The 22,881-nt window shown below is 47.7% G+C and overlaps 1 protein-coding gene across 1 annotated transcript in view; it reads left to right on the forward strand.

The window, feature by feature from the left end:
- The window catches only part of ALDH1A2 (aldehyde dehydrogenase 1 family member A2), a 70,374-nt gene that overhangs the window by 32,794 nt on the left and 14,699 nt on the right, over positions 1-22,881 (forward strand). Inside the window, exons 5-8 of the mRNA XM_083586703.1 lie at positions 140-269; positions 11,308-11,369; positions 14,260-14,388; positions 14,633-14,746. Coding sequence (XP_083442829.1) covers positions 140-269; positions 11,308-11,369; positions 14,260-14,388; positions 14,633-14,746 — 435 coding nt within the window. The remainder of the gene's footprint in view (positions 1-139; positions 270-11,307; positions 11,370-14,259; positions 14,389-14,632; positions 14,747-22,881) is intronic.

The following is a 22,881-nucleotide window of genomic DNA, read 5'->3' on the forward strand; positions in this document are numbered from 1 at the left end:
CTTTGGCTCACAGGCAGAGAGGCGAAAACTCACCAGTTGCAAATTATAATAGCCTTTTTCTACTGTCCTGTCTCTGAATAGGAAATGGCTGTGATCGCTGGCTCTACATGCCTTTTCTTTTGTCTTCTTTGTCCTCCAGACCATGGAGTCACTGAACAGTGGGAAGCCCTTCCTGCAGGCTTTCTATGTTGACCTTCAGGGCGTCATCAAGACTTTGCGCTATTATGCCGGCTGGGCAGACAAAATCCATGGAGCGACCATTCCTGTGGGTAAGTCAAGTCCTTTGAAGCAACAGCTCCTGCCTACAAGGACATGGCTCTCCTGGGGTTTTATTTGTGTCACGAGTAGACCGAGGACATCTCTGTAGCTCTTAGCCAGGATGGCAGCTATAGAGCGATGTTTCATGTTCACAGGCCGTGTGTGTGACATCTGCCACTGAGAGAGGGATGTAGCCGCCTCCCACTCCAGGCTCTCCTCCTGGGCCTCCTGGGGGCATTTGGGCTGGTGTGGCAGGAAGCAGGATGCGGAGTGAAATGGACCGTGGACCAGATGGCTCCATGTTTGGGGAAAGAGTGTGACTCAGAATGTAATATTTGTTTATTGCATTTACATCCCATCTTTTTCTTCTCTAAGGAGATCAAAGTGGTGTGCACAGTTCTTCCTTTCTTCATTTATTCCCCCACAACACCCCTGTAAGGTTGGTCAGGCTGAGATGCAGTGACCGGCCCAAGGTCACCCACTGAGCTTCTCCATGGCCAAAGGGAGGGGGCTGAACCCTGCCCTCCCAGTCCAATTCTGACACTAACCATTCCCAGAGGTGTTTGAAGGTAGAGCGACTGGTTCAGCTGCACTGGGTCTGGCGCTGCAAAGGGCACTGCAACAATGATGCAGAGCAGAGTGCGAGAGGAAGGCGGGTGCTAAACTTACTGTTGCACCAGGTTCCACTGAAATTTGGAAGCCCAAAGTCCACACACAGTTGGGGGGGGGCAAGAGCAGAGAACAGCTGCCCATCCTGCCCCCGCTTTTCATTCCATGGCCTTTGGCTCCCACACCTCTTTTTAGCAGCTCTGCTCAGATGCATTGTGGAGGCTTTGCCACTCAGCCAGAGAACCTGAACATCAATTGCTGCTTGCTAGGGAGACTGTGTCCAAAAATGTGCAAAAGAACCCCTGCCCAGGTAACTGTGAGTCTCTGAATGTCTGGTGCTCTCAGGCCCCTCCATTTAGTTCCAGTGGGGTCAGTGGGGGTGAAAGCAACTGCAAAGGGTGCCTGGCTTGCCATCTCTTGGAGAATGCAGCTGCCCTGAACCCCCAGTAACAACAGGCATCTGAACCAGTCTGTGTTGGGAGCCTTCAAGTGTAGAGTCTCTATGCCCTCCCTTCCTCCACTGCTGGCTCAAGCTTTGCCATGGAGGCTTGGGAGCTGGCTTATGCTCCTGCCCCTCCAGCGGGAGAGCATTTGGACCCTATTCCAGCGTTTCTGTGCTATTGACAGAATTTGGCCTGTTCAGTGCCCACTGCAGCTGCTTTCCTTCCACGCACTGCACCAAGGAAAGATTATTTCATGGCGGTGATTCTTTTTTCGACAAGGAGGGAGGATGACTTTACAGCTCTCTTGGGTTTCTGTTGTCTCACCAAAGGCAGAGATAGCCTTTCCTCCCCTTGGCGGCAGCGCTGAGTAATAGTCTAATATTGCACACAAAGGTGAAGACAACAAAGGCCAGCGTGAAACATGACACAGGGCTTTTCTTCGTTCCTCTAGCAGCTAATTTAGTTGATTTAAAAGGGGCTTGGTGGGTGGGAAAGTTTGTCCCGGGAGGGGGAGAGACTTTAAGAGGCAGACGGCTTAGCCTGGAATAGGAGCACAAAGTCACTACAGGCAGAGTTAAACCCGGCACCCACCCAGGAGGAACTCTCTGCAGAAGAAGCCAATGTCCAGATGGTTGCACTGGGTGTAATTGGACACCCCCAAACTGACCCCAAAATATTCAGGGGATTATTAACACCCCTCCCCACATTTGCACACAGAGCCATAGCTTTGGAATACATGAAATAAGAGTAAATTCTCACTGAGCATGTGCAGAGTGTCTGAGTAATTGCGCTTCCAAGTCATCCACTGTGATGGGCTGGCTGGATGCAGAGGAATGGTGGGAGGCACCAGCTGGGGAACCCCCAACAGAAGAAGGCTCAGAGCTCAGGGATTGGTGGTGAGATGACCATGAGTGGTCAGAGGAAGAAGACTGGCGGGAGGAGGTGTCGGAAGCTGAAGAGGCAACAGGGTTTAGTGAGCAGGAAGAGGCTGTGGCAGAAAGAAGTGCAGAAGCAGAAGTGGAAGCGGAAGAGGACAGAGGCCAAGAGGCAGAGATCAGGTAGGCTGTTGAGGAACCCAGGGGGTCTCCCCCTCCTGCTGCAATCAACTCCTCTTCCCCCGGTCCCCCAGAACCTGAGAAAGTATGAAGAGGGCAGCGTAAAGACAGGCAAGGTGATACAGCTTCAGCTTGCTTGAGAAGGAACCTGGGGTGGAGGAGATTTCGAGAGTGGTGGGAAAGCAGAGGTCTTCAGTCCTCGCAACTGCCTCATAGGGGCAAGTTCTACCAGGAAGAGTTGCTGTGCTCACTAGGCCTGGCCTCCTGGGCTGTCTTGTTGCTTTGAATAAAGAGTTAAGTTCACAGAAGCCATGCGAGTTATTGCTGACCTGCTCCTGGCACCATCCTCTGTCATCCGAGGGCGTAGCTTCAGCTAGGTTTCAGCGAGAGCACAGCTTCTCCTCTTTGGACTCACTGGTCTCCCCAAGGTATTGCCTGCCTGACAAATGTGTGCCCTTTTCGGAAGCACTTGCTGCCACATGGATTGGGGCCATAGCTGTCAACTTTTCCCTTTTCTTGCGAGGAATCCTATTTGGAATAAGGGAATTTCTCTTTAAAAAAGGGAAACATTGACAGCTATTATTGGGGCTAGCCCACTGTGTGTTGTTGGCTGCCTGCTGGCTGGTGGAGGATGGGAAACAGGCCACATGATGGCTCCCATCCTTGTGATAAGTGACTGTGCAGACGGACGATGCTCATCCTTTTCCAACACCAACTGAATCTCCATGCTGGGACAAGGTTCATCTGCTCCATTTCTCTTTCAGTCAGACTGAAGGTGCAGGAGCAGGACCCATGATAAAGGTGGCCACCCTCATTCATTGCTCCCTATCAGCTACGAGGGAGCAATAGGGGACATTTGTCTAAACAGACAGATCCTGGGATTGACTGCTCCCCAAAAGCCCACTCACCCAATCTCCATGGGTTGGCTAGTTAGTGGGGCGCTTTGCCTGGGGTCAGAAATTCAGAGAATCATAAAATTGTAGAGTTGGAAGGGACCACAAGGGTCCAGTTCCTTATAATGCAGGAATCTTTTCCTCTCAACCCTGAGATTAAGAGCCGCATGCTTCAACAGAAGCCTTGCAATTTTTGAAAGTGAAATCCTGGACTTGAGAAGAAAGGGGTGTTCTGATCCATGGGACCTTATATTAGGTCTTATTCTCCCATTGTTTGCACATGTCAAGCATTAATGTGTTCTGGAGCTGATACCCCGGCTTGAATGCTTTGCTTTTGGGGGGAGGACAGTGGGAGAGCACGTTATTCGCCTTGCCTCCCTTCCAGATAGGCCTGTCAGAAACCTCAGAGAGCTGCTCTGTGCACAAGAGGGAGCTTGATGAACTTATGGTCTTCCTCACTAAGAGGTAGCTTTTTGTGCTCTGATGCTATTCTGCTGAAAGGGGTTTTCAGGGAGTAAGGCGCACCCGCCCTGCATAGGGACCCTCTGTTGCAATGCTGAACCGTTTCGTCAGGACCATTCTGTGGCTTACTTAGCATCCCTGTTAATCCCTCCCGGCTGCAACCATATTTCACTGAGCACATGTGAAAGCCCACTCTAAAAATGCCAAGGAGAATCCAAATGAGAACCACAAATGTTATTGATGCTTTTCTACAACATGTTAAAGTCGGATCATTTTCACTGCTGGGGCTTTCGGAGGTTTATATGGAAACAGTAAAACTTTCAACGTTGCCTGCTCAGTTTCCGAGCACAGGAGGCCCCCAGCTCCGGAAAGATCAATGTTTAGGCAAAGTGGGCCATTTTTGTCAAACTTCATTATTCTGGTATCACAAACGCTGGTTTTATAGCAGGCGTTGGGCGGGTTGGAAACTCTGGGATGTGACTTTCCACATTCCGACTTTAATCTCCATCCTCTGTGTAAAACATTTGCCAAAAGGAGGGTCTAATAAACAGGTCTGTAAAATTCCGCCGTGATTGCAAATGCTGAATACAGGAAGGTGTTGAAAAAGGGCAGCTCTTTCAGAGTCCAGTCGCAGTTTGGAGTTTGGGAAGCCTGTGCGCAAAAGAAAACTCTTCGGTGAGGAGGGAAGACCTGGCCGTTTGTGTCTGATCAAATTAATTAGTGCCTTCCCAGGTCCTGATTTAGAAACTGGGTTTCCCCTCACAGTTTTGGCCTCTCATCCTCAGGCGCAAGGCAGAGCAGGGACGCTAAGAGGCCACGATGTGCGGACTTGAGCCAAACCTGGTGGAACCACCATGGAAATGGGGTGGAAATGTTGACAGGCTGCCTGAAAGGAAAACGAACCAACAGAGGCCACTGCAGGGCAACAAAAGCCACAGGCAAATGGATCTGCCCAATATGGACTGATTTTTTGGCTCATTTGCTAGGGTGCTTCCACCATGCAGGTATTTCAGGTGGCACTGCCAAGCCTCGTTCACTCGCTCTTTTTACATCCTACATTTCCTCCGTGGCGGCTCTGTTTCCCCCTCAGGAGTCAGCTGTATACTAGCAAATTTAGGTTGCACAATAAAAGTGGGTTGGGCCTTCTTGTGCAACCAGCCCAAATCAGAACTCTTTGTGGTAAATAAAGTGGAGGAAGTGCCCAGGAAAGCAGGGGGTCACAATTGCTCAATGCAATATTGTGCAACCTTCTTGCAAACAAGTTAAGAACTAATGCTGACCTCGCAGGATCTCCCTGAAGGTTTTGTGGAAAAAAATCAGGGTGGATGCTCACTAAAGAGGTTCTCTGGAAGAGCCCCCATATCGCAGAAAGTCCGACAGATGCCTTTTGCACCATTCTCCTATCCTGTCTTTTTATAAGGGTGGGGGTTCTGACATGGGTAGTGCTCTACTGGGGAAAGTGAACAGCTCAGCACACATCAAATATAGCCTTTGTCGTGGTGGACAGAATCTGATGACCCCATTTTTTAAAAAATTAATATTTTCAATTATCTCAAAAACTTTACTTAAAAACAAAACAAAATGAAAGATTGTTGTTGTTTACTTGTTTAGTCGTGTCCAACTCTTCGTGACCCCACGGACCAGAGCAAGCCAGGCACTCCTGTCTTTCACTGCCTCCCGCAGTTTGGTCAAACTCATGCTGGTAGCTTCAAGAACACTGTCCAACCATCTTGTCCTCTGTCGTCCCCTTCTCCTTGTGCCCTCCATCTTTCCCAACATCAGGGTCTTTTCTAGGGAGTCTTCTCTTCTCATGAGGTGGCCAAAGTATTGGAGCCTCAGCTTCACGATCTGTCCTTCCAGTGAGCACTCAGGGCTGATTTCCTTAAGAATGGATAGGTTTGATCTTCTTGCCGTCCATGGGACTCTCAAGAGTCTCCTCCAGCACCATAATTCAAAAGCATCAATTCTTTGGCGATCAGCCTTCTTTATGGTCCAGCTCTCACTTTCATACATCACTACTGGAAAAACCATAGCTTTAACTATACGGACCTTTGTTGGCAAGGTGATGTTTCTGCTTTTTAAGATATTGTCTAGGTTTGACATTGCTTTTCTCCCAAGAAGCAGGCGTCTTTTAATTTCGTGACTGCTGTCACCATCTGCAGTGATTATGGAGCCCAAGAAAGTAAAATCTCTCTCTGCCTCCATTTCTTCCCTTCTATTTGCCAGGAGGTGATGGGCCCAGTGGCCATGATCTTCGTTTTTTTTAATGTTGAGCTTCAGACCATATTTTGCGCTCTCCTCTTTCACCCTCATTAAAAGGTTCTTTAATTCCTCCTCACTTTCTGCCATCAAGGTTGTGTCATCTGCATATCTGAGGTTGTTGATATTTCTTCCGGCAATCTTAATTCCGGCTTGGGATTCATCCAGCCCAGCCTTTCACATGATGAAGTCTGCATGTAAGTTAAATAAGCAGGGAGACAATATACAGCCTTGTCGTACTCCTTTCCCAATTTTGAGCCAATCAGTTGTTCCATATCCCGTTCTAACTGTAGCTTCTTGTCCCACATAGAGATTTCTCAGGAGACAGATGAGGTGATCAGGCGCTCCCATTTCTTTAAGAACTTGCCATAGTTTGCTGTGGTTGACAAAGTCAAAGGCTTTTGCATAGTCAGTGAAGCAGAAGTAGATGTCTTTCTGGAACTCTCTAGCTTTCTCCATAATCCAGCGCATGTTTGCAATTTGGTCTCTGGTTCCCCTGCCCTTAAAGTCCTATAGCACTAACTCTTTCTGTCATGGGGGTTTGGGGCAAAGCCAGAAAAATGTTCTAGCACTAATTAAAATATCATTTTTAAAAAAACTGATGAGATTATAAAATGGCACCCACCCAGGGGCGAAACTAGGTTTTATTTCACCCGGGTCAAAGACCCAGTTTGGTATCCCCCGCTATGTGCATTTGCGCCCAAACACATACAGGCTGGGAGCCTCAATGGTGCTTTTCTGGAGTCTTCACCGGGGCAAAAACCCTGGCTGCCCCACCCCAATAGCTATGGCACTGCACCCACCACAAGGTTTATAGTGAGTGTGTACTGCACTACGAACAACACCCATACCAGCTGCATCACACCCACTTATGTGGATGGCAAACAGCCATGTGGGCATATAGGGGGGCAGGAAACCCAGAATCCTCTCTTCCTGGTAGTGTGGAAGGTCATCTGCAATGTTGATAATACAGTGGAAGAGTCATGTTCAACTAATTCTGGGAACCACTCACCTGCAAGCAGTACCCTTGGGTCCCCTAGGTGTGTCGGGAGATGGGCCTTGCCTCAGTCGCAGCAGAACCGCTATGCTTCATGCGGAAGGCCACAGGTTGGTGACCTCTCAGTGCTCTTGGACTCCAGCTCCCGTCAGCCCTAGACAGCACTGCCATGCTGCAGGCTGCAGAAGGTATGGAGGACACGTCAGGATGGAGAAGGATGAAGGAGACAGCCATGGGCTAAGACCAGACAGGGTCTGGTCCTCATTTCATTGAGGATCTCACAACAGAGATGTATTTTTTAAGCTGGATTCAGCCTGTTGTTTTTCAAAGTCCATTTTGAAAGGAGCTCCTGAGATTCCCCCCTTTTTCAGAATGTTTTCTTTTTCGCAGGACTGGCCCTTCTGTTGACTTCTAAAAAAATTCAAGTTTCCTTTCTTTTTCAGGGGGGGCGGGTTCAGTTCTCAACATTGCAAAATAAGAAGGTGGCTGGCTGACACATCGACCATCTTTCCTGTTGTCTCAGGAACAGGAAAGGAAGTGAAAATAATCCCCAAATCATTGTTTCTTGTAATTTGGGAGGCCTTTGTGCTGTTCCAGGAAGAGACTTCAGCTTGCCCAGTTCCCAGATGAGATTATCTGAGCAGAATAGGTTCTGTGTGCCCACTGCTCAAAACCTGATAATGATGTGTGATCTGAGCAGATGTGTTAAAAGGGATCTCCCTGGTTTCTGCAGAATTAGGGCTTCCAAGTTGCACAAGCGGGGGTTATTGCACGCACAAAAAGCCAGCCCCCTCTGTCTAGCTAGAATGTTTTCTTTCTGTCTCATCGTCTGTGCCTTTTACTAATTAGCCAATCTTTTCCTCTCTCTCCTTCTCCTCTTTCCTGTCCCTACTGCTTCTTATCGGGCTCCTCCTTGCTCCCACTTCACTGATAACGGGTCTATCTTTATTAGTCTCCTTCCAGGGCCTTGGAAACATCACACAGAGCAAAAGCAAATCCCCAGCTGGTCAGTCTGGAGCTCTGCACTGATCTGTCTTTCTCCCACTCACCCCACCCCACCCCATTTTGTGGAGCAAACGGAACAGGGTGAAGAAATTCAGCAAGCTAGAGAAGGGGCTTGTTTCTAATCAAAGTCAAGTTGAAAACTATGTTTAGAAACCAGGATGCTTTCTGGATTCATCCCTTTATTATGACCAGATGTTTGCACAGATGCCTCCCCAAAATGCAACCAGCCCCAGTAAATCTTGATGTGTCCCTTGCCAGCCTTAGCTGGCGTACTGGGCGAGTGACACATCCAAAGCCCGTTGGGAACTCCAGGAACCCCTAAACACTGCTGTGAGAGGTACTAGTGTGGAACTACAAGACAGCAAGGAAAGAAAGAATCAAAGGCTCCTGTGTGCCCAAACAGAGAGATGAGGAGGCTGCCCGCTATAGCTCTCCATGAAATTCATTGTTTGCGCCTTGCTCTCCCTCCAACTAGTCTTTGCTGGCAGAGGTGATGTTGCATTGGGTCTGATTGGATCACTCATTTTTCCCAATGGGGACAGGAGACTTGCTCACTGAGAAGGAGGTTGCCTGTTGCATCTCTGTATGTGTTTCCCGCTTCTGGTCACAACAGCAGTGGAGCGTCTCCATACCGCTTGTGTGTGTGTTTGTGTGGGTGGGTGCACGCTTGTGCCCTTGCTGGGGGTGGGCTGAGGGGCGGAAGATAAATGGAGCCCACCATGCCTGCCCAGCCCCTTTGGCACGGATCCAGCAGTTTCTTCTGATGGACTTAGCCCTGGTGATCCTACACCCTGCTGCTCTTTTGGGGTTCCCTGGAAAATCCTTGACCCAGTTTTGCTTTTCGGGGAGACTGGAGGGAAGGGGACATTGTACATTGTTGTTTGCCACGTTTCAGCACACCCACCCTCCAGCCTTTGCAGGTTAAGAGTAAGGAAGAGGGTGCCCTTTGGCTCAAGGACCCAGACCTGGACACCAAATCCCCCCTTTTCCTCCTTGTCTTCCTTCAGTCCCTCTAGAATCTGCCTATCCAAAGTGCAAATGTTGCTGAATCTGGCAGCTGTCCTGATACGTGCATGCGGATTCAGAGTGAGATTAAACAGCTTATTAAACTTTCATAAGTTTTACATATTATATGATGAAAGGAAGCTGTTATGGCTAATTTGCTAACACAAAACTGCTTCCGCTCTCAGCTGTTGCAAAGTTAGTGAATCAGTTGTGGGCACTCGGCCACAAAGAGCTTTCATTTAGCAGTGGGAACTGAGCCCAAACTGGAGCTAAATTCATGTAAGCACCCCCCCCTCGAGTTCTCTGTACACATTGGGAGCCGTGGTTGGTGAAGCAGGGGAGACCAATGAGGATCAGGGCCCACTCACATTATAGTTAGCATTTGCCAAAAATGTAAAGAGGTGGGAGACCCAGTTTTTGATCCACTTGAGCCTGCCCAGTGTGTTCCCTTGTAGGAGTTAAAGGGAATTAGATAAATTCATGGAAGAGGATAAGGCTACCCATAGCTATTAGTCACAAGGGGTACCTGGAACCTCCATATTCAGAGGAAGTCTACCTATGGCAAGCTATTGCCTTCAAGCCCTGTCTGTGGACTTCCTGGAAGTGTTTGATTAGTCACTGTGGGCAAAAGAAAACTAGATGGATCCTTTGTCTGATTTGGCAGGGTTCTGGCTCTGGGGAGGTCCCCCCCCCCCCCCAAAAAAAATTCAGTGTAGAGAAGCTGCCAGCTGGGCTGGCTGTTGGAGTGCATCTCAGTACTGAGATGGGACTGTATCCTGCACTGCAGCATAGGGAGGTAGAGAAGGCTAGCTTAGAGGGTGCAGGACAGGTGTTGTGCCAGCCACAGCTCTGTCTGCTCCACACACACCCCTCAGCATCTGCCACCTGAGGCAGCTGTCTCACAGCGTCTAATGGTAGGGCAGTCCCAGGCTCCCCTTATGTCCCTCTCACCACTGCCGAAATGCATCACCGCGCAGAGGGGAGAGGCAATAGGGTCTGTTCTGTGGGGCACTCTAAGTTCTGGTGAGGCAACAAGGAAAGCAAGCAGCATCACCCTGGCATGCACTGCAATCTGACTGTGAACCCTGGAAGTTGCTCCTCAGAGCCTCTTCTGCAAGACTTGAACTTGGTGGTAGATGAACGTGGACCTTTTAGCTAGGGAGTTGATGCAGAATGATAAGCACCCAAAAGAAGAAGAAGAAGAAGAAGAAGAAGAAGAAGAAGAAGAAGAAGAAGAAGAAGAAGAGGAGGAGGAGGAGGAGGAGTTTGGATTTGATATCCCGCCTTTCACTCCCCTTAAGGAGTCTCAAAGCGGCTAACATTCTCCTTTCCCTTCCTCCCCCACAACAAACACTCTGTGAGGTGAGTGGGGCTGAGAGACTTCAGAGAAGTGTGACTAGCCCAAGGTCACCGAGCAGCTGCATGTGGAGGAGCGGAGACGCGAACCCGGTTCCCCAGATTACGAGACTACCGCTCTTAACCACTACACCACACTGACATTCTGCGAGCCCAGGGGGAGCAAGCTTATTTTCTCCTGTTCCAGAGGGTAGGACCCAAACCAATGGATTCAAATTACAAGAAATGGGGCTCTGACTAAACATTAGGAACACTGGTGCCACCTCCAGGGGGCCCTGGGGGCCTAGACACCCACAAAACTTTTGCTTTGGGTGCCCTCCCTCTGCCCCCCCCCGCATGCTGGCCCTGCACTTTGCTGCCTTATTTCTGGCGCTCTGGCACCACGGCAGCAATTGGGCCGGGGCCTGCGCTTCTGCTGTGGCCATGGACATGCTTCTGGGATGTGTCTGTGCTGCAGGCCCCAGCTCAGTTGCCGATGTGGCATTGGAGCATGCACATACGCCGCACCTCAAGGTTCATGGCACCCACACTGTGGGGTCAAAGCAGCACTGCTGAAGGAAGAACTTAATGACAGTAAGCATTGCTCAACAGTGGGACAGGCTACCTGGGAAGATGGTGGACTCTCCTTCTTTGGAAGTTTCTGAACAGATGTTGAATGGCCATCTCTCACAGATGCCTTAGCTGTAAATCCTGCATTGCAGAGGGTGGACTAATGACCCTTGGATCCCTCTCAACCCCATAATTCTATGATTCTGTGATCCATTCATTTAGTACACAGCAAATGAATTGGTGCTTCCAAAGTTCCCAGGCTGAATGTTCTCCAGTAATGCTTTGGTAGCTTTAAAAAATATATAGTCCCACTCATCAAAGCTGTCTCAGCCTCTTCCCCCTTGGATTTTCTTTTCTTTTTGTGTGGCTTGCCTGCCCCAAGTGCTTTTGAGAGTAACCAGGCTCCTCTCTTTCAGACGGAGATTATTTCACCTTTACAAGACATGAGCCCATCGGTGTGTGTGGACAGATCATCCCTGTGAGTATCTGTGCTCGCACCTCATATTTATTTTCCCTGGAATGAGCTCCCTTGAAAAGGCCCATAAGCCCCAGGCTTCAGCAAGGCGTGTTTTTCATTATGGGAGACCGGGCAATGGGGTGAGGGGGGAGGCAGGCGGAACTGAGCGCACATTGTTGACATATCTTTAACAGCCGCCCTACCAGTGCTTATTTGCACATCCTAATAGAGTTTTAGAGCTGCATTATTAGGGAGGTGAGGCCTCCAGTCACAGAATTCCCAGGACTGGAGAGAGCAAAGCAAAACACGGCATTAGCATCAGGCGGCTGTCAGCCAATTGAGATGTTTGCACAATGGGGAGGAAGTGGAGGCCCCCCCCTTTCAATCCAGCAGGATCTTTTTATCTCTCCTGTTCCAAACTGCAGTGTAACTGGGATCCAGGGAGGATAATTTTCAGGTTCTTCATCTTTTTCCTTCTTGCCCTAAACAGGGCAGAAAACTCCACAATATAATATACAGTGGTACCTCGGGTTAAGTACTTAATTCGTTCCGGAGGTCTGTTCTTAACCTGAAACTGTTCTTAACCTGAAGCACCACTTTAGCTTAATGGGGCCTCCTGCTGCCGCCGTGCCGCCAGAGCCCAATTTCTGTTCTTATCCTGAAGCAAAGTTCTTAACCTGAAGCACTATTTCTGGGTTAGTGGAGTGTGTAACCTGAAGCGTATGTAACCTGAAGCGTATGTAACCCAAAGTACCACTGTACTTCCCTAGAACTGGTCCCTTCCATTGGGCAAAAGGGGCTATTGAGGAGTGCCCCCCATCAGAGAGGGCCCCTGGTGTCCCCCTTCCAGCAGGAGATGGCTATAACATCTTCTCCTCATCTGGATTACCCTTCCACTGCTAGAGCCGGCTCAGTCCAGCCGTTTTGCTAGGCAGGGGTAGGGCAAGCGTGTCTTTCCAACCAGACCTCCACCACCTAGTCTGTCAGATTTATTGTTGGTCTGGAAGGGCAGGTGCAAAGAAGCATATGTCCCTGACTAACACAGAGTAGCTTCCATTGTGTGACAGAAAGAACAGCTTCCCCCCGGGCAGTTTTGCATCTGATGCCCCTGGTTGATGTGCCTGCTCCTGATGCAGAGACATCGAGCTGGTCTCCCAGGGAAAATTGGATTCAAAGCTTCAGACTCAGAGCAGGAAAAGAGGAAACGCAAAGGCCACAGACTTCCATCACATCTATTGCATAATTGGGGAGGTGGGGAAATAAATAAATAAATAAAATAATAATAATAATAATAATAATAATAATAATAATAATAATAATAATAATTTATTTATACCCCGCCCATCTGGCTGGGTTTCTCCAGCCACTCTGGGTGGCTTCACACTAAAATGAAATACAATAACCTATTAAACATTAAAAGCTTCCCTAAAGAGGGCTACTTTCAGATGTCTTCTAAAAGTTTGGTAGTTATTTTTCTCTTTGACATCTGGTGGGAGGGCATTCCAGAGGGCGGGTGCCACTACCGAGAAGGCCCTCTGCCTGCTTCCCTGTAACTGGAAAGTGCATAATCCAGTATAGCTTCATGCTGCTATATCCACCAACTTCAGGGCCCCACAGAGTTCAAAGGGTTGGCTGGAGAAATTGTGCTACTCAAGCCAAGGTCTGCAACCCCACAAGAAGTCCATCGTGTCCCCCATTAAAGGGGTACAACAGTGCACCAGCTCCCCTTTAGTAACTGCGTCTCTTGATTTGGAATGGCTTCTCACTGTTAAAACCAGAGAGTCCCTGCAAAAGCATTCAAACTGTAATCTGCTGCTACAAAACCCCACAGACTTAATGAGCATTTTAAAACAAACGTTTGCAAGTTGCTCGGAAACTGCCAAGGTCAACCCAGAGTCCTGAAGCCCGGTGCCAGCTCCGATTAAAATCAGCACAGCTAAGCCTTCTAATCTGTGTTTGTACAGGACTGCACAGCAATAGGGGTCCTAGTGACACCCCCTACCAGTGGTGTTTAAATAAGTTATCATTCAAATAGTTAGCCAAAATATCCCCAGTAGTAGTTCTGACGAATATCAGAGCCTCGTGTATTTTAGTGCCTGTTTGAAAAGAGCAGAAGAACCAACTGATGGAATTTGCTGTCACAAGAGTGATGATGGACCCCTTGCCACAGAGCCATGAGCCACGAGCGAGAAGTAAATCAGTGGCTGTTAGTCATGAGTGCTAAAGGGAGCCCCCATGTCCAGAAGCAGTGGAGGGGGGGGCTGTTGCCCTCATGCCTTGCACAGTTGGCCACTATTGGAAACACAGTACTAGGCTAGAGGAACGTGGTCTACACCTGCAAAGCCTCACTTAGGAAGTTTGGCTTTGATTTTTGATTTTTCTGTGTACATTTAATTGTGGGATGTTGCATGTTGAGCACACAATAGTTTACAGTAGACTTAAAGTATCCAAAGACATCAGTTGGGCAAGCCCAGTTTTAGGAAGATTGCTTTTCATTTTTTAAACAATGATGATGACGATGATGCTTTTGTATTCTGGTCAAACCAGAGGCATTCCAGGCTGCAGAAGTGAAACGACACATTGGCACTGCATGATTACTGTGCTTAATATGAGTACAGTTCACCTACAGAGCACTTACAGTTTTTCTAAGCACAATCTAACAGACATGATACAAAAGGAAAAAAGGACCAGGGAGAGAAGAGGAACGCAAACATTGGAGCAGGTTGATGTTGCTCTAATGTTCTCCACCTTGTTCTTTAAAATGGACTAAATAAGTAAATAAATATCACTGATGGACTGATAAGCTAAAACCACCTTTGGCAACCCTTTTGCCTTCCAGAGGACTCGAGCAGCTAGGATTTATTGGGTCATGTGGCTGCCTTAGTAATAATGGCTGCATTCTTTCCTACAGTGGAATTTCCCCCTGCTGATGTTTGCGTGGAAGATTGCACCTGCTCTCTGCTGCGGCAACACCATCGTCATCAAGCCGGCAGAGCAAACGCCGCTGACCGCGCTCCACATGGGAGCCCTCATCAAGGAGGTGAGCAGAGCAGCGGGGTCAGAGCCGGGCTTTTTTCAGCCAGGCCTTGCCGGAACTCAGTTCTGGAACTCGGTTGTAAGAGAGCAAGGGAGGTGTTCATGGTGAGTTCTGGCACCTCTTTTTCTAGATAAATAGCACTGGGTCAGAGGATGCATCCAGGGAGCTGCCCAGCTTGGCTTGTGTGTGGTCCATTCACCCTAAACAGCTTGCCCCTCCCCCTTCTCTCTCTCTGTTGTTGCAACAGGCTGGGTTTCCACCCGGAGTGGTCAATATCGTGCCAGGATTTGGACCCACCACCGGCGCAGCGATTGCTTCTCACGTGGGGATTGATAAGATTGCCTTCACTGGATCCACTGAGGTAAGTGGGTGCTCTAGAGGGTGTTTGGCTTCACCTCAGAAGGAAATGGTACACCCAGCAAGGCATGCTGGTGCCTGCGGTGGAGATTCGCTTTCCCAGTTAAGGCCAGGGCAGAGCATCACCCCCAGGAAGTCCTTGCTGAACTGCCTGGGAGATGTGCCACAAGCCTGCTCATTTCAGTCGGGCTCCTTGGAAAGGCAGCATACAAAAGTAAAATTAAAATAAAAAGAATAAAGATAAGCTTGTCCCTGGATTGTGCCCAAGGTGGGGCCCCTTCGCCATAGACCCTGCAAAGCCTCCCTCAGATGGCTACTACCTGTTGACACCAATATCGGAGCATTCTGGAGAGTCTGGTAAAGACAGAGTCAGGTTCCATTGACAGATTTTGTAGCTGTATGTGGCCTATATTTCAGTTAAAGAGACTCTCATGCAGGATGCACTCCTGATTGCGGGACGAAAAATACAGATGGATTTGGTTTCAGAATTGTCTCTTGTAGCCAAAATAAATTTTTAGCGTCATTCCAGCGGGCTTTCATTTCTAATAGGCGTTTAAACTCAAAATGCTGTGGATTTTGCCCTAACTCAATACCTGCCTTTAAGAGCCTTACTAATAGGAAGTGAAAAGCGTTACAGAGATGAAAAAAAGCAATTCTCTAAGAACCTAAAGTGGGAACAGCTGGAACATTTTAATGTAACGCGAGTGTAAACTGTTCCATATTGTTTTTTATTTCCTGTTCTGTGGAATTCTTGTAACAGCAAGTCGATGTAGTAACACTTTCAAACCAGTCTTGTAAGATCAGCTGTTCTGCAGAGCATTGGGCTTCTCAGAACTAATGAAGGCTGCCTAGCTTCGTTAACATAAAGGTGGAAATGGTTTGTTTTCTCCTGCTTGTATCCGTTGAATATCCCTTGCACAACGTGAAGACTGGGTTTACTCCTGCTTTCAAAATTTATATGCCACCACCTCCAGGAACTGGGAGCAGCAAGTGATATTTTAGGAAAATATAAAGAGGTCTTGTTAACAGGCAATAGAAAGGCTGGCGAAGTTTGCCAGATTCAGGCCCATAGACAAGCTTCCTGGTAAGGCCTGCCTCAAACTTCTGAAATCTTTTCTGGCTTGGCTTTTCATCCACGCTGGGGAGGACATCTCAGCCCCAAACGGCTGGTGGGGGCAAACAGCACTCTACCAATGAAGACCTTAGTTTGGAACCACAGGGTTTGCAGCTTGGGCTACCAGTTGCCAGTCACTAGTTCTTTTCATGAATGCACACGGATTTATTTGTTTCCAGTATTTGTGTACCGCTGTTTAACAACAAGTTCTCAGAGCAGGATGATAGTTGGGGCTAGAGCTGGAGGTCAGGGTCACTGAGTGGGGAACAGCAAGCCTGTCATCTTTTGTGACATCTAAGCCAGGCATGCCCAGCGCCTAAGAGACTACAATCTACTCCCACTATAAAAAACTGACAGTGGATTGGATTGACCAAAGTTGCTGAGCTTTTTGTCGGGGGGTGGGTGGGCGGCAATCAGGATCACGCAAATGACCAGGATCGACCAGGAATGCCACACAATTGATCGGTAGATCACGATCAACCTGTTGGACATCCCTGATCTCAGCTGTCTAATATAATTTGTGTGCATCTGTGCAATACCCATTCACATGAACAATACAGAGACCCATGTGCTCTAATGGGATACTTGTATATACTGTATAAAAATATATATACTTGTTTTTAAAAAAGTACTTTTTTCTTTTTAAACCTCCTTACTGTTTCTCCAAAGAGACTGAACACAGCTAACAATCAGCAGTAAAAACAGAGTAACACAAATGTATGCACTATTGACTTTTAAAAGATGTAAAAAATACATTAAAATTGATAGGACAAGCAACTAATCCAGCCTCTTTTACAAATTCAAGCAACACAAAAATAGTAAAAAGTACACAACTAAAGACCCTTTTGAAAAATCTGCCTGAAACTGTGAAGGAACTTGCTCTGCAAGCTGTTTCATAGAGGAGGTGCCACAACAAGGAAGGCCCTGTCCTTAGTGAACACTAGCTTCACCACCTAAAATGGAGGGATTAGGATCAGGGGCCCATCTGAGTACTGGAGTTCGCAGGGAGAAACATACAGAAAAGTGGGGACTTGAGGCTCATGGAAGTCTTTCATCTGTGCAACCCAATTCTATACCTGTTACTCAGAAGACGTTTCTGGTAAGCACACACCAGCTTACTCCCAGACAAGTGCCTGTAGGATCTCAGCCTTTGCTGATCAATCACATGCATTTAGGAAGAAGAGTTTGCAGCCCTGCTGCTTGTAAAACAACATGGCCATTGCCAGTTAACTTTTTTTGGTCATCCTCCAACTCCTGAATAATGACTGTTTGGTGTTGGGGGGAGATTGGGAGATGGACCATATGTCAGATCTTTGTGGAGCCTTTGATGTGCTCTCCCCATCCCAGCACCCCGCCTCTTTTCCCATTCACGGCTCACCTCTCCCAGGTGGGGATGCAGCGGGGCGACGGTCCCCCCCAGCCTGCAGGCAGGCAACTTCTTACACGAACCCGCCCGTCATGGATCGCTTCTCTGCACAATCCCCCATCGCTTGTGTTTCATGCTGCCATGGCTCATTAGGGACAGCTCTGCAAAAACGCTGGGTTTCTGTAAGCACCAAGGCTGAGGCCCAAATGCTGCCTTTGGGAGAAAGGAAAGCAAAATGTGTGCTCCACACTCCATGCTTTTTTCCCCGCTGGGCCTCAGATCAGTCACAGAGCCCTCAGAAGTAGAAGAAACGGGTGTGGAGAAAGAAGGACGTTTTTCTCCTTCTCTCCATAGTGCAAGAACTAAATGGGATCATTCCATGAAGCTGAATGGTGGAAGATTCGGGACAGTCTAAAGGAGGGACTTCTCTGCACATCTCAAAGTTAAATGATGACATTCAGTCTTGCAAGGTGTACAAAATGGCTACCAACTTGGACTTTTTCTAAAAGGGAATTGGACCAATCCATGGAGCATAACGCTCTCAGTGGCTACTAGCCCAAATGGCTAGTATGGCCTGCTGTGGCTGTAGAGACCGATGTGGGACATGTTTTTTTGCAACTGGGGCAGATGAAGGCTTCCGGTTGTGTCTGTGCAGATGCACCATGGGATTTTTTCTTTCTGTGCTCCTCCCAGAGGTCATTCCTCCTTTTGTCACTGCTGTGGATACACAATCAGACTGATTATCTCCAGGTGCTGCGATTATCTGCAAGGGATTTCCACATGGCACGATTAATGTTGCCATCCTTCATGTCACGTTTGCAGACATCTTTGTAATGCAAAATTGGTCTGCCAATGGGCCTGGTGCCTGAAGCCAGCTCCCCTCAGAGCACGTCCTTGGAGATCTTTACTGCTTCATCAGCATCTCCAAAAATCTCTTTCCCTACTTCCGAGCAAACAGTTAGCTCTGGGGTGCTGTCGCGTTGGCCTTGGGAAGTGAACAGGGAGTGGTATTCCTGGGGCTGCTTGAGTGTTTTCATCCCCTGTATGGCTTCACTTGCCTTCCTACCTCTCTGCCCCTTGTTAAATGAGCATCCAGTTATCAAGGATGAAGAGAAAGCAGAATATAGGCAATGTAATGTCAATGAGCCCTTAGGCAACAAACCAAATGGAATCTCAGGTCTGGGAACAACTTCAGAAGTGTCTGGGTGGGGCTCTGTGCCAGTCCCAATAGCCAGATGCCTCAAAGTCATCTGGGGAATATGTGGAGCAGGAGAGTCTTTTACCAGCATCTCAGCATCATGTTGCTTTCAACTCTGGATCCCTTCTTCCTTCTCTTTGCTCCTTCAGTGTTTGTCCTGTTCCAAGCCTAGATGGCTGTAGAAACAAATTGGAGACATTAATGGAAGAGCATTGGTCTATCAATAGCTGCGGCTGATGGGAGTTGCAGTCCAAACACTTGGCAGTAAAGGCTGCTGTAAGTCACGGTAGCTAAGCAGAACCTCCATGCGCCAAGGCAGTGCTCCTCAGATTATACCTGACACCAGGCGCAAAACCAGTGGATGGCCCTCCTTCCCATGCCTTGTTTGTGCGTATATCAGGATTAGACTCTGCTGGATTAGACTAACCTTGATCTCCTCCACCAAGACAATTCTTATACACTGAAAGGGGTCTGGGGCAAAGCATGAATAACCTGAGACAGCGGTCAGTCACTGGATGATGTTTAGGGAAGCTCACAAGCATTTTTCCTTGGGTGTGAAGTGGGCTACAAATTTGCTGCATTCTAGGTAAAATCAGCCATAGTGGTTACTTCTGTTCCAAGCTGACCACATTGTTCTCTCCATATGGTGTCTCCCAGGCAGAAACTGAAGATAATGAAACATCTGACATTTGTTCCAACATACTGAAGTCTGTATGAGTGAGAGGAAAGATGAAGATTTGGTTGATGCAACAAACACACCCAAGCAAACAAATTAGATCCCCAGTTTAATGAGAGAGGGAGATCAGTGGGGGGAGAGGGAGAGAGGGAGCGCTTTGGGCTCAAAGATCTTTAGGTTGAACAACTTCAGTCAAAAGCCCAAGGAAGCATCTTGCCTGATTTGCTTGCAACTCGGGTGTTTTCTTTATGCTGTGAGTTTAACAAAGCATGAGCTCATCATTAGTCAACAAGATACCGGGCGAGGCCATCAAAGCAAACTACAGGAGAGTCCAGGATTGAGTCATGCCAAGCAAATGTTTGCAGCTAACAGCTGTATTACCACTGATCCTGTCTTGCTCAGCAGGTGACCCCCCCAAGTGAGATGGATATCATGCTGCAGGATCCAGACCCTGTTGCGTCAGCTCTTCCTTCTCATCCACTAAAGGCCTGCAAGGACCTTCCAGATCAACCCTGCGAGACATTTCGCTCATTTTTACTGAACTTCTTTGGTTTCTCTCAAAAGTTCTCAGAAGAACACTCAGATTCCAAAACTTGTGGAGGGGCAGGGCAAATTGGACTGGCCCTGTTGAAAGCAGAAGTGGCACAGAGCCCACAAATCTTCCCCACCTCTGTTCTGTGCTGAATGAATGCTACATTTCAGATTAAAATGGTCATTGGTATCATTGCTCATAGCCTAGACCAACTTTCCCCCAGGTGCCCTTGGCATGTTGCTGGACTACAACTCCCAGCAGCCCCAGCAGCCAGCATGGCCAATGGTCAGGGCAATGGGAGCTGTGATCCGACAAAATCCAGATGGCACCAAGGCTGGCTACCTCTGCATTAAGAGGAAACAGGCCAAATGGAGCCATAGGGCAAAGAGTCCACCAGGAATTCTACACAACAAGGTGGCCTGTCCTGTTTCACCACCTGAAGTGAAGTGGGAGGGTACTGCTATGTGCGCGCACTGTGCGTCACCCCTCCTTGCCACCCCTTACTGGGATGATGCAGCTTCCAGGTTCTGGCAAGATCTCACCGGAAGCCAGAAGTCACTCCAGATGCTTCTCCTTACTTCTCTGGTAGCGGCGATGGTAGGGTGCCCACAGAGGTGCCCCTTAGATTCTGCCCTCTGAGGCGGCTGCCTCAGTCTGCCTCATGGATAGGCCAGCCCTGCTGTACCAGCACCACTGGGATTTATGGAGGACTTTCCTAATGAAGGCAAGAGGTGCCATTTGGACTTGTCACTCTGGGCACTGAAATGTTTTGGGTCACCAGCAATGTGGGAAGACGACACACAAATCAAAAATGGAGCAATGCAAGGTCTTCTTCACACAGGCCATCTGTGCCATTTGTAAGCCCTGGTAGCTTGGGGGAGTCCTGAAAGCTGATCCCTGAGACGGGGCTGGTTTTAGGGTGGTACACCCCACATAGAACATGGAGCCAAGGAGGCAAAAATTGAGAAGATCCATCACTGAGATGATCCATTTGGGGGTGCCAAATTTTGGCCTCACTCAGGGCGCCATGCTATCAAAGATGACCAACATCTGACCCTGCCCTGAAATGCAACTGTGATATGGACTGAGCTGAGAGGACCTGCCAGACCCGTGCATCTCTGTGTGCATCTCTATGTGCATCTCTGTGTGCATCTGGGTTGGCTCATCTGGGCCAAGGAGGTTCTTCTGGGGTGTGCCAAGGACTGACAAACACAGGTTACTCTTCTCCATGCCAGTCTGTTGCCAGGTGGTGTGTTTGTGTAGCAAATAACCCCACATCTGCAGAATCGGTGTGGGTGGGTGCGTGGGTGTGCTTTGCATAGGGAGTTAGGCTTTGACAGAGGAACCTGAGAATATTCTCATACCTGCAAGATCCTTGTTTGCAGTTTATGTTTGTTTTGATATTTAACCTTCCTTTCAGCCACAAAACAACCCCTTAAGCAGCTCCAAAACAGACTACTTAAAATAAAACACACACACACACACCAGAAAGCAAATTAAAACAAATTACATCCAGTGAAGAGCAGGACATGAATAATCACAGAGAACAAGTCTGAGCTATTTGTCCCTTTCAATGTACTTTAAATTAACTGGATTATTATTTAGTAATTGAGAAGACAACAGAAAAAAGCAAGACATTTTTTAAATTTTATTTTTGCATTTTCTATTTTACATATACAAGTGAAATAAAAACATAAACACAAAATCCCCTTTGACTTCCTTTCCCCACTCCTGCCCAAAAAAAAGCAAGACATTTGCCCCTTGTGAGTGACCCAAGCACAGCTTTAAAAAAAATCACATTTTTATAGAGGACAGAAGGTTATATATCTATATATCTATTTTAAGCAAAATTTGTCCAATATTTTAAGTCTAATTAATGCATTAAGGGGTTAATACTATAGAGTAAGCTGTCCTGCTAGGCTTAACTAGGTCACTCCCCAACACCTTGAGAGAAAGGTAAACCTCTGTTGACCTGAGAAGCTCAGTGTGTAAAGAGGTCTGAGCTGGTTGCACCAAGCTCAGACCACGTGGCTCTAACAAGCCTGACTTCCTATATACCAATAACTTTCACCACTGTAGCTAACCCACATTTTACTGATTGATGTATGAAAAAGCACATGAATCTGACCTTTGGAAAGTTTGTAAGTAAACAATTTTTAACTTACCAAATGTGTGGTCTTTTCTATGCTAAGAGAAAAGAGAAGTTTTGGAACTCACAAGGGCATATTTTAAAAGTCGAATAGCCTATATTTCCACGCTTCACTTTGCAGCATAATTTGTGATTTTAAAATCTCTAATGGGGTTCTCTTGCCAAAGAGTACTTGCCCCAAACTTGTATCCCGGCATCCAGGAAGTCTCTTTTTATACCCATTTTCCTCCTTTTTTGTAATAATTTTTATTACATTTTCTGTTTTACAATTTCAAATAAACATTTTACAAACTCTAGAATATCCAGTGGCTTCCCTTCCTCTCTTTCTATGGTTCATTTTACATACCATACATCCTTGCATATATTACTATAACCATTCAAATAAATTTTACACTTTCACATCCATAAAAAATTACCGTATTTTTCGCCCCATAGGACGCACCGGCCCATAAGGCGCACCTAGTTTTTTTGGGGGGGAAATAAAGGGGGGAAAATTATTTCCCCCCCAGGCGCGGGGCTGGGGTGGGGGAAGCCCGAGCTTCCCCCGACTCCAGCCCCCAGAACAGGCAGCTCTCCGCAAGCCGTGGGAGCCCAGTGCCGGGCTCCCACGGCTTGCGGAGAGCTGCACGAAGCCTGGAGAGCGAGAGGGGTCGGTGCACACCAACGCCTGTCGCTCTCCAGGCTTCAGCGAAAGCCTGCATTCGCCCCATAGGACGCACACACATTTCCCCTTCATTTTTGGAGGGGAAAAAGTGTGTCCTATAGGGCGGAAAATACGGTATTTACTCTGTTGAATTTATCTTAATGCTGTCAGTGTTTTCAGCTGTACAGTTATTTTCCAGATATTCAATAAGCATTTTCCAATCTTCTTTAAATGTATGTTCTCCGTGCTCTCTTATTCTATATGCTAAATCTGCAAGTTGTGCATATGCTTTTGACTTAAGTTGCCAATCCTCTTTAGCTGGGACCTCGCTCACTTTCCATTTGGGGGCTAACAAAACACAGGCCACAGTTGTTGCATACGTAAATAACCCTTTCTGACATCTGGGAATTTCAGTCTGGGTTATCCCCAGCAAAAAGAAATCTGTTCTGGGGGGATGACGT

Source organism: Podarcis filfolensis, assembly GCF_964270895.1.
Source record: "Podarcis filfolensis genome assembly, chromosome: 14".
Lineage (NCBI taxonomy): Eukaryota > Metazoa > Chordata > Lepidosauria > Squamata > Lacertidae > Podarcis > Podarcis filfolensis.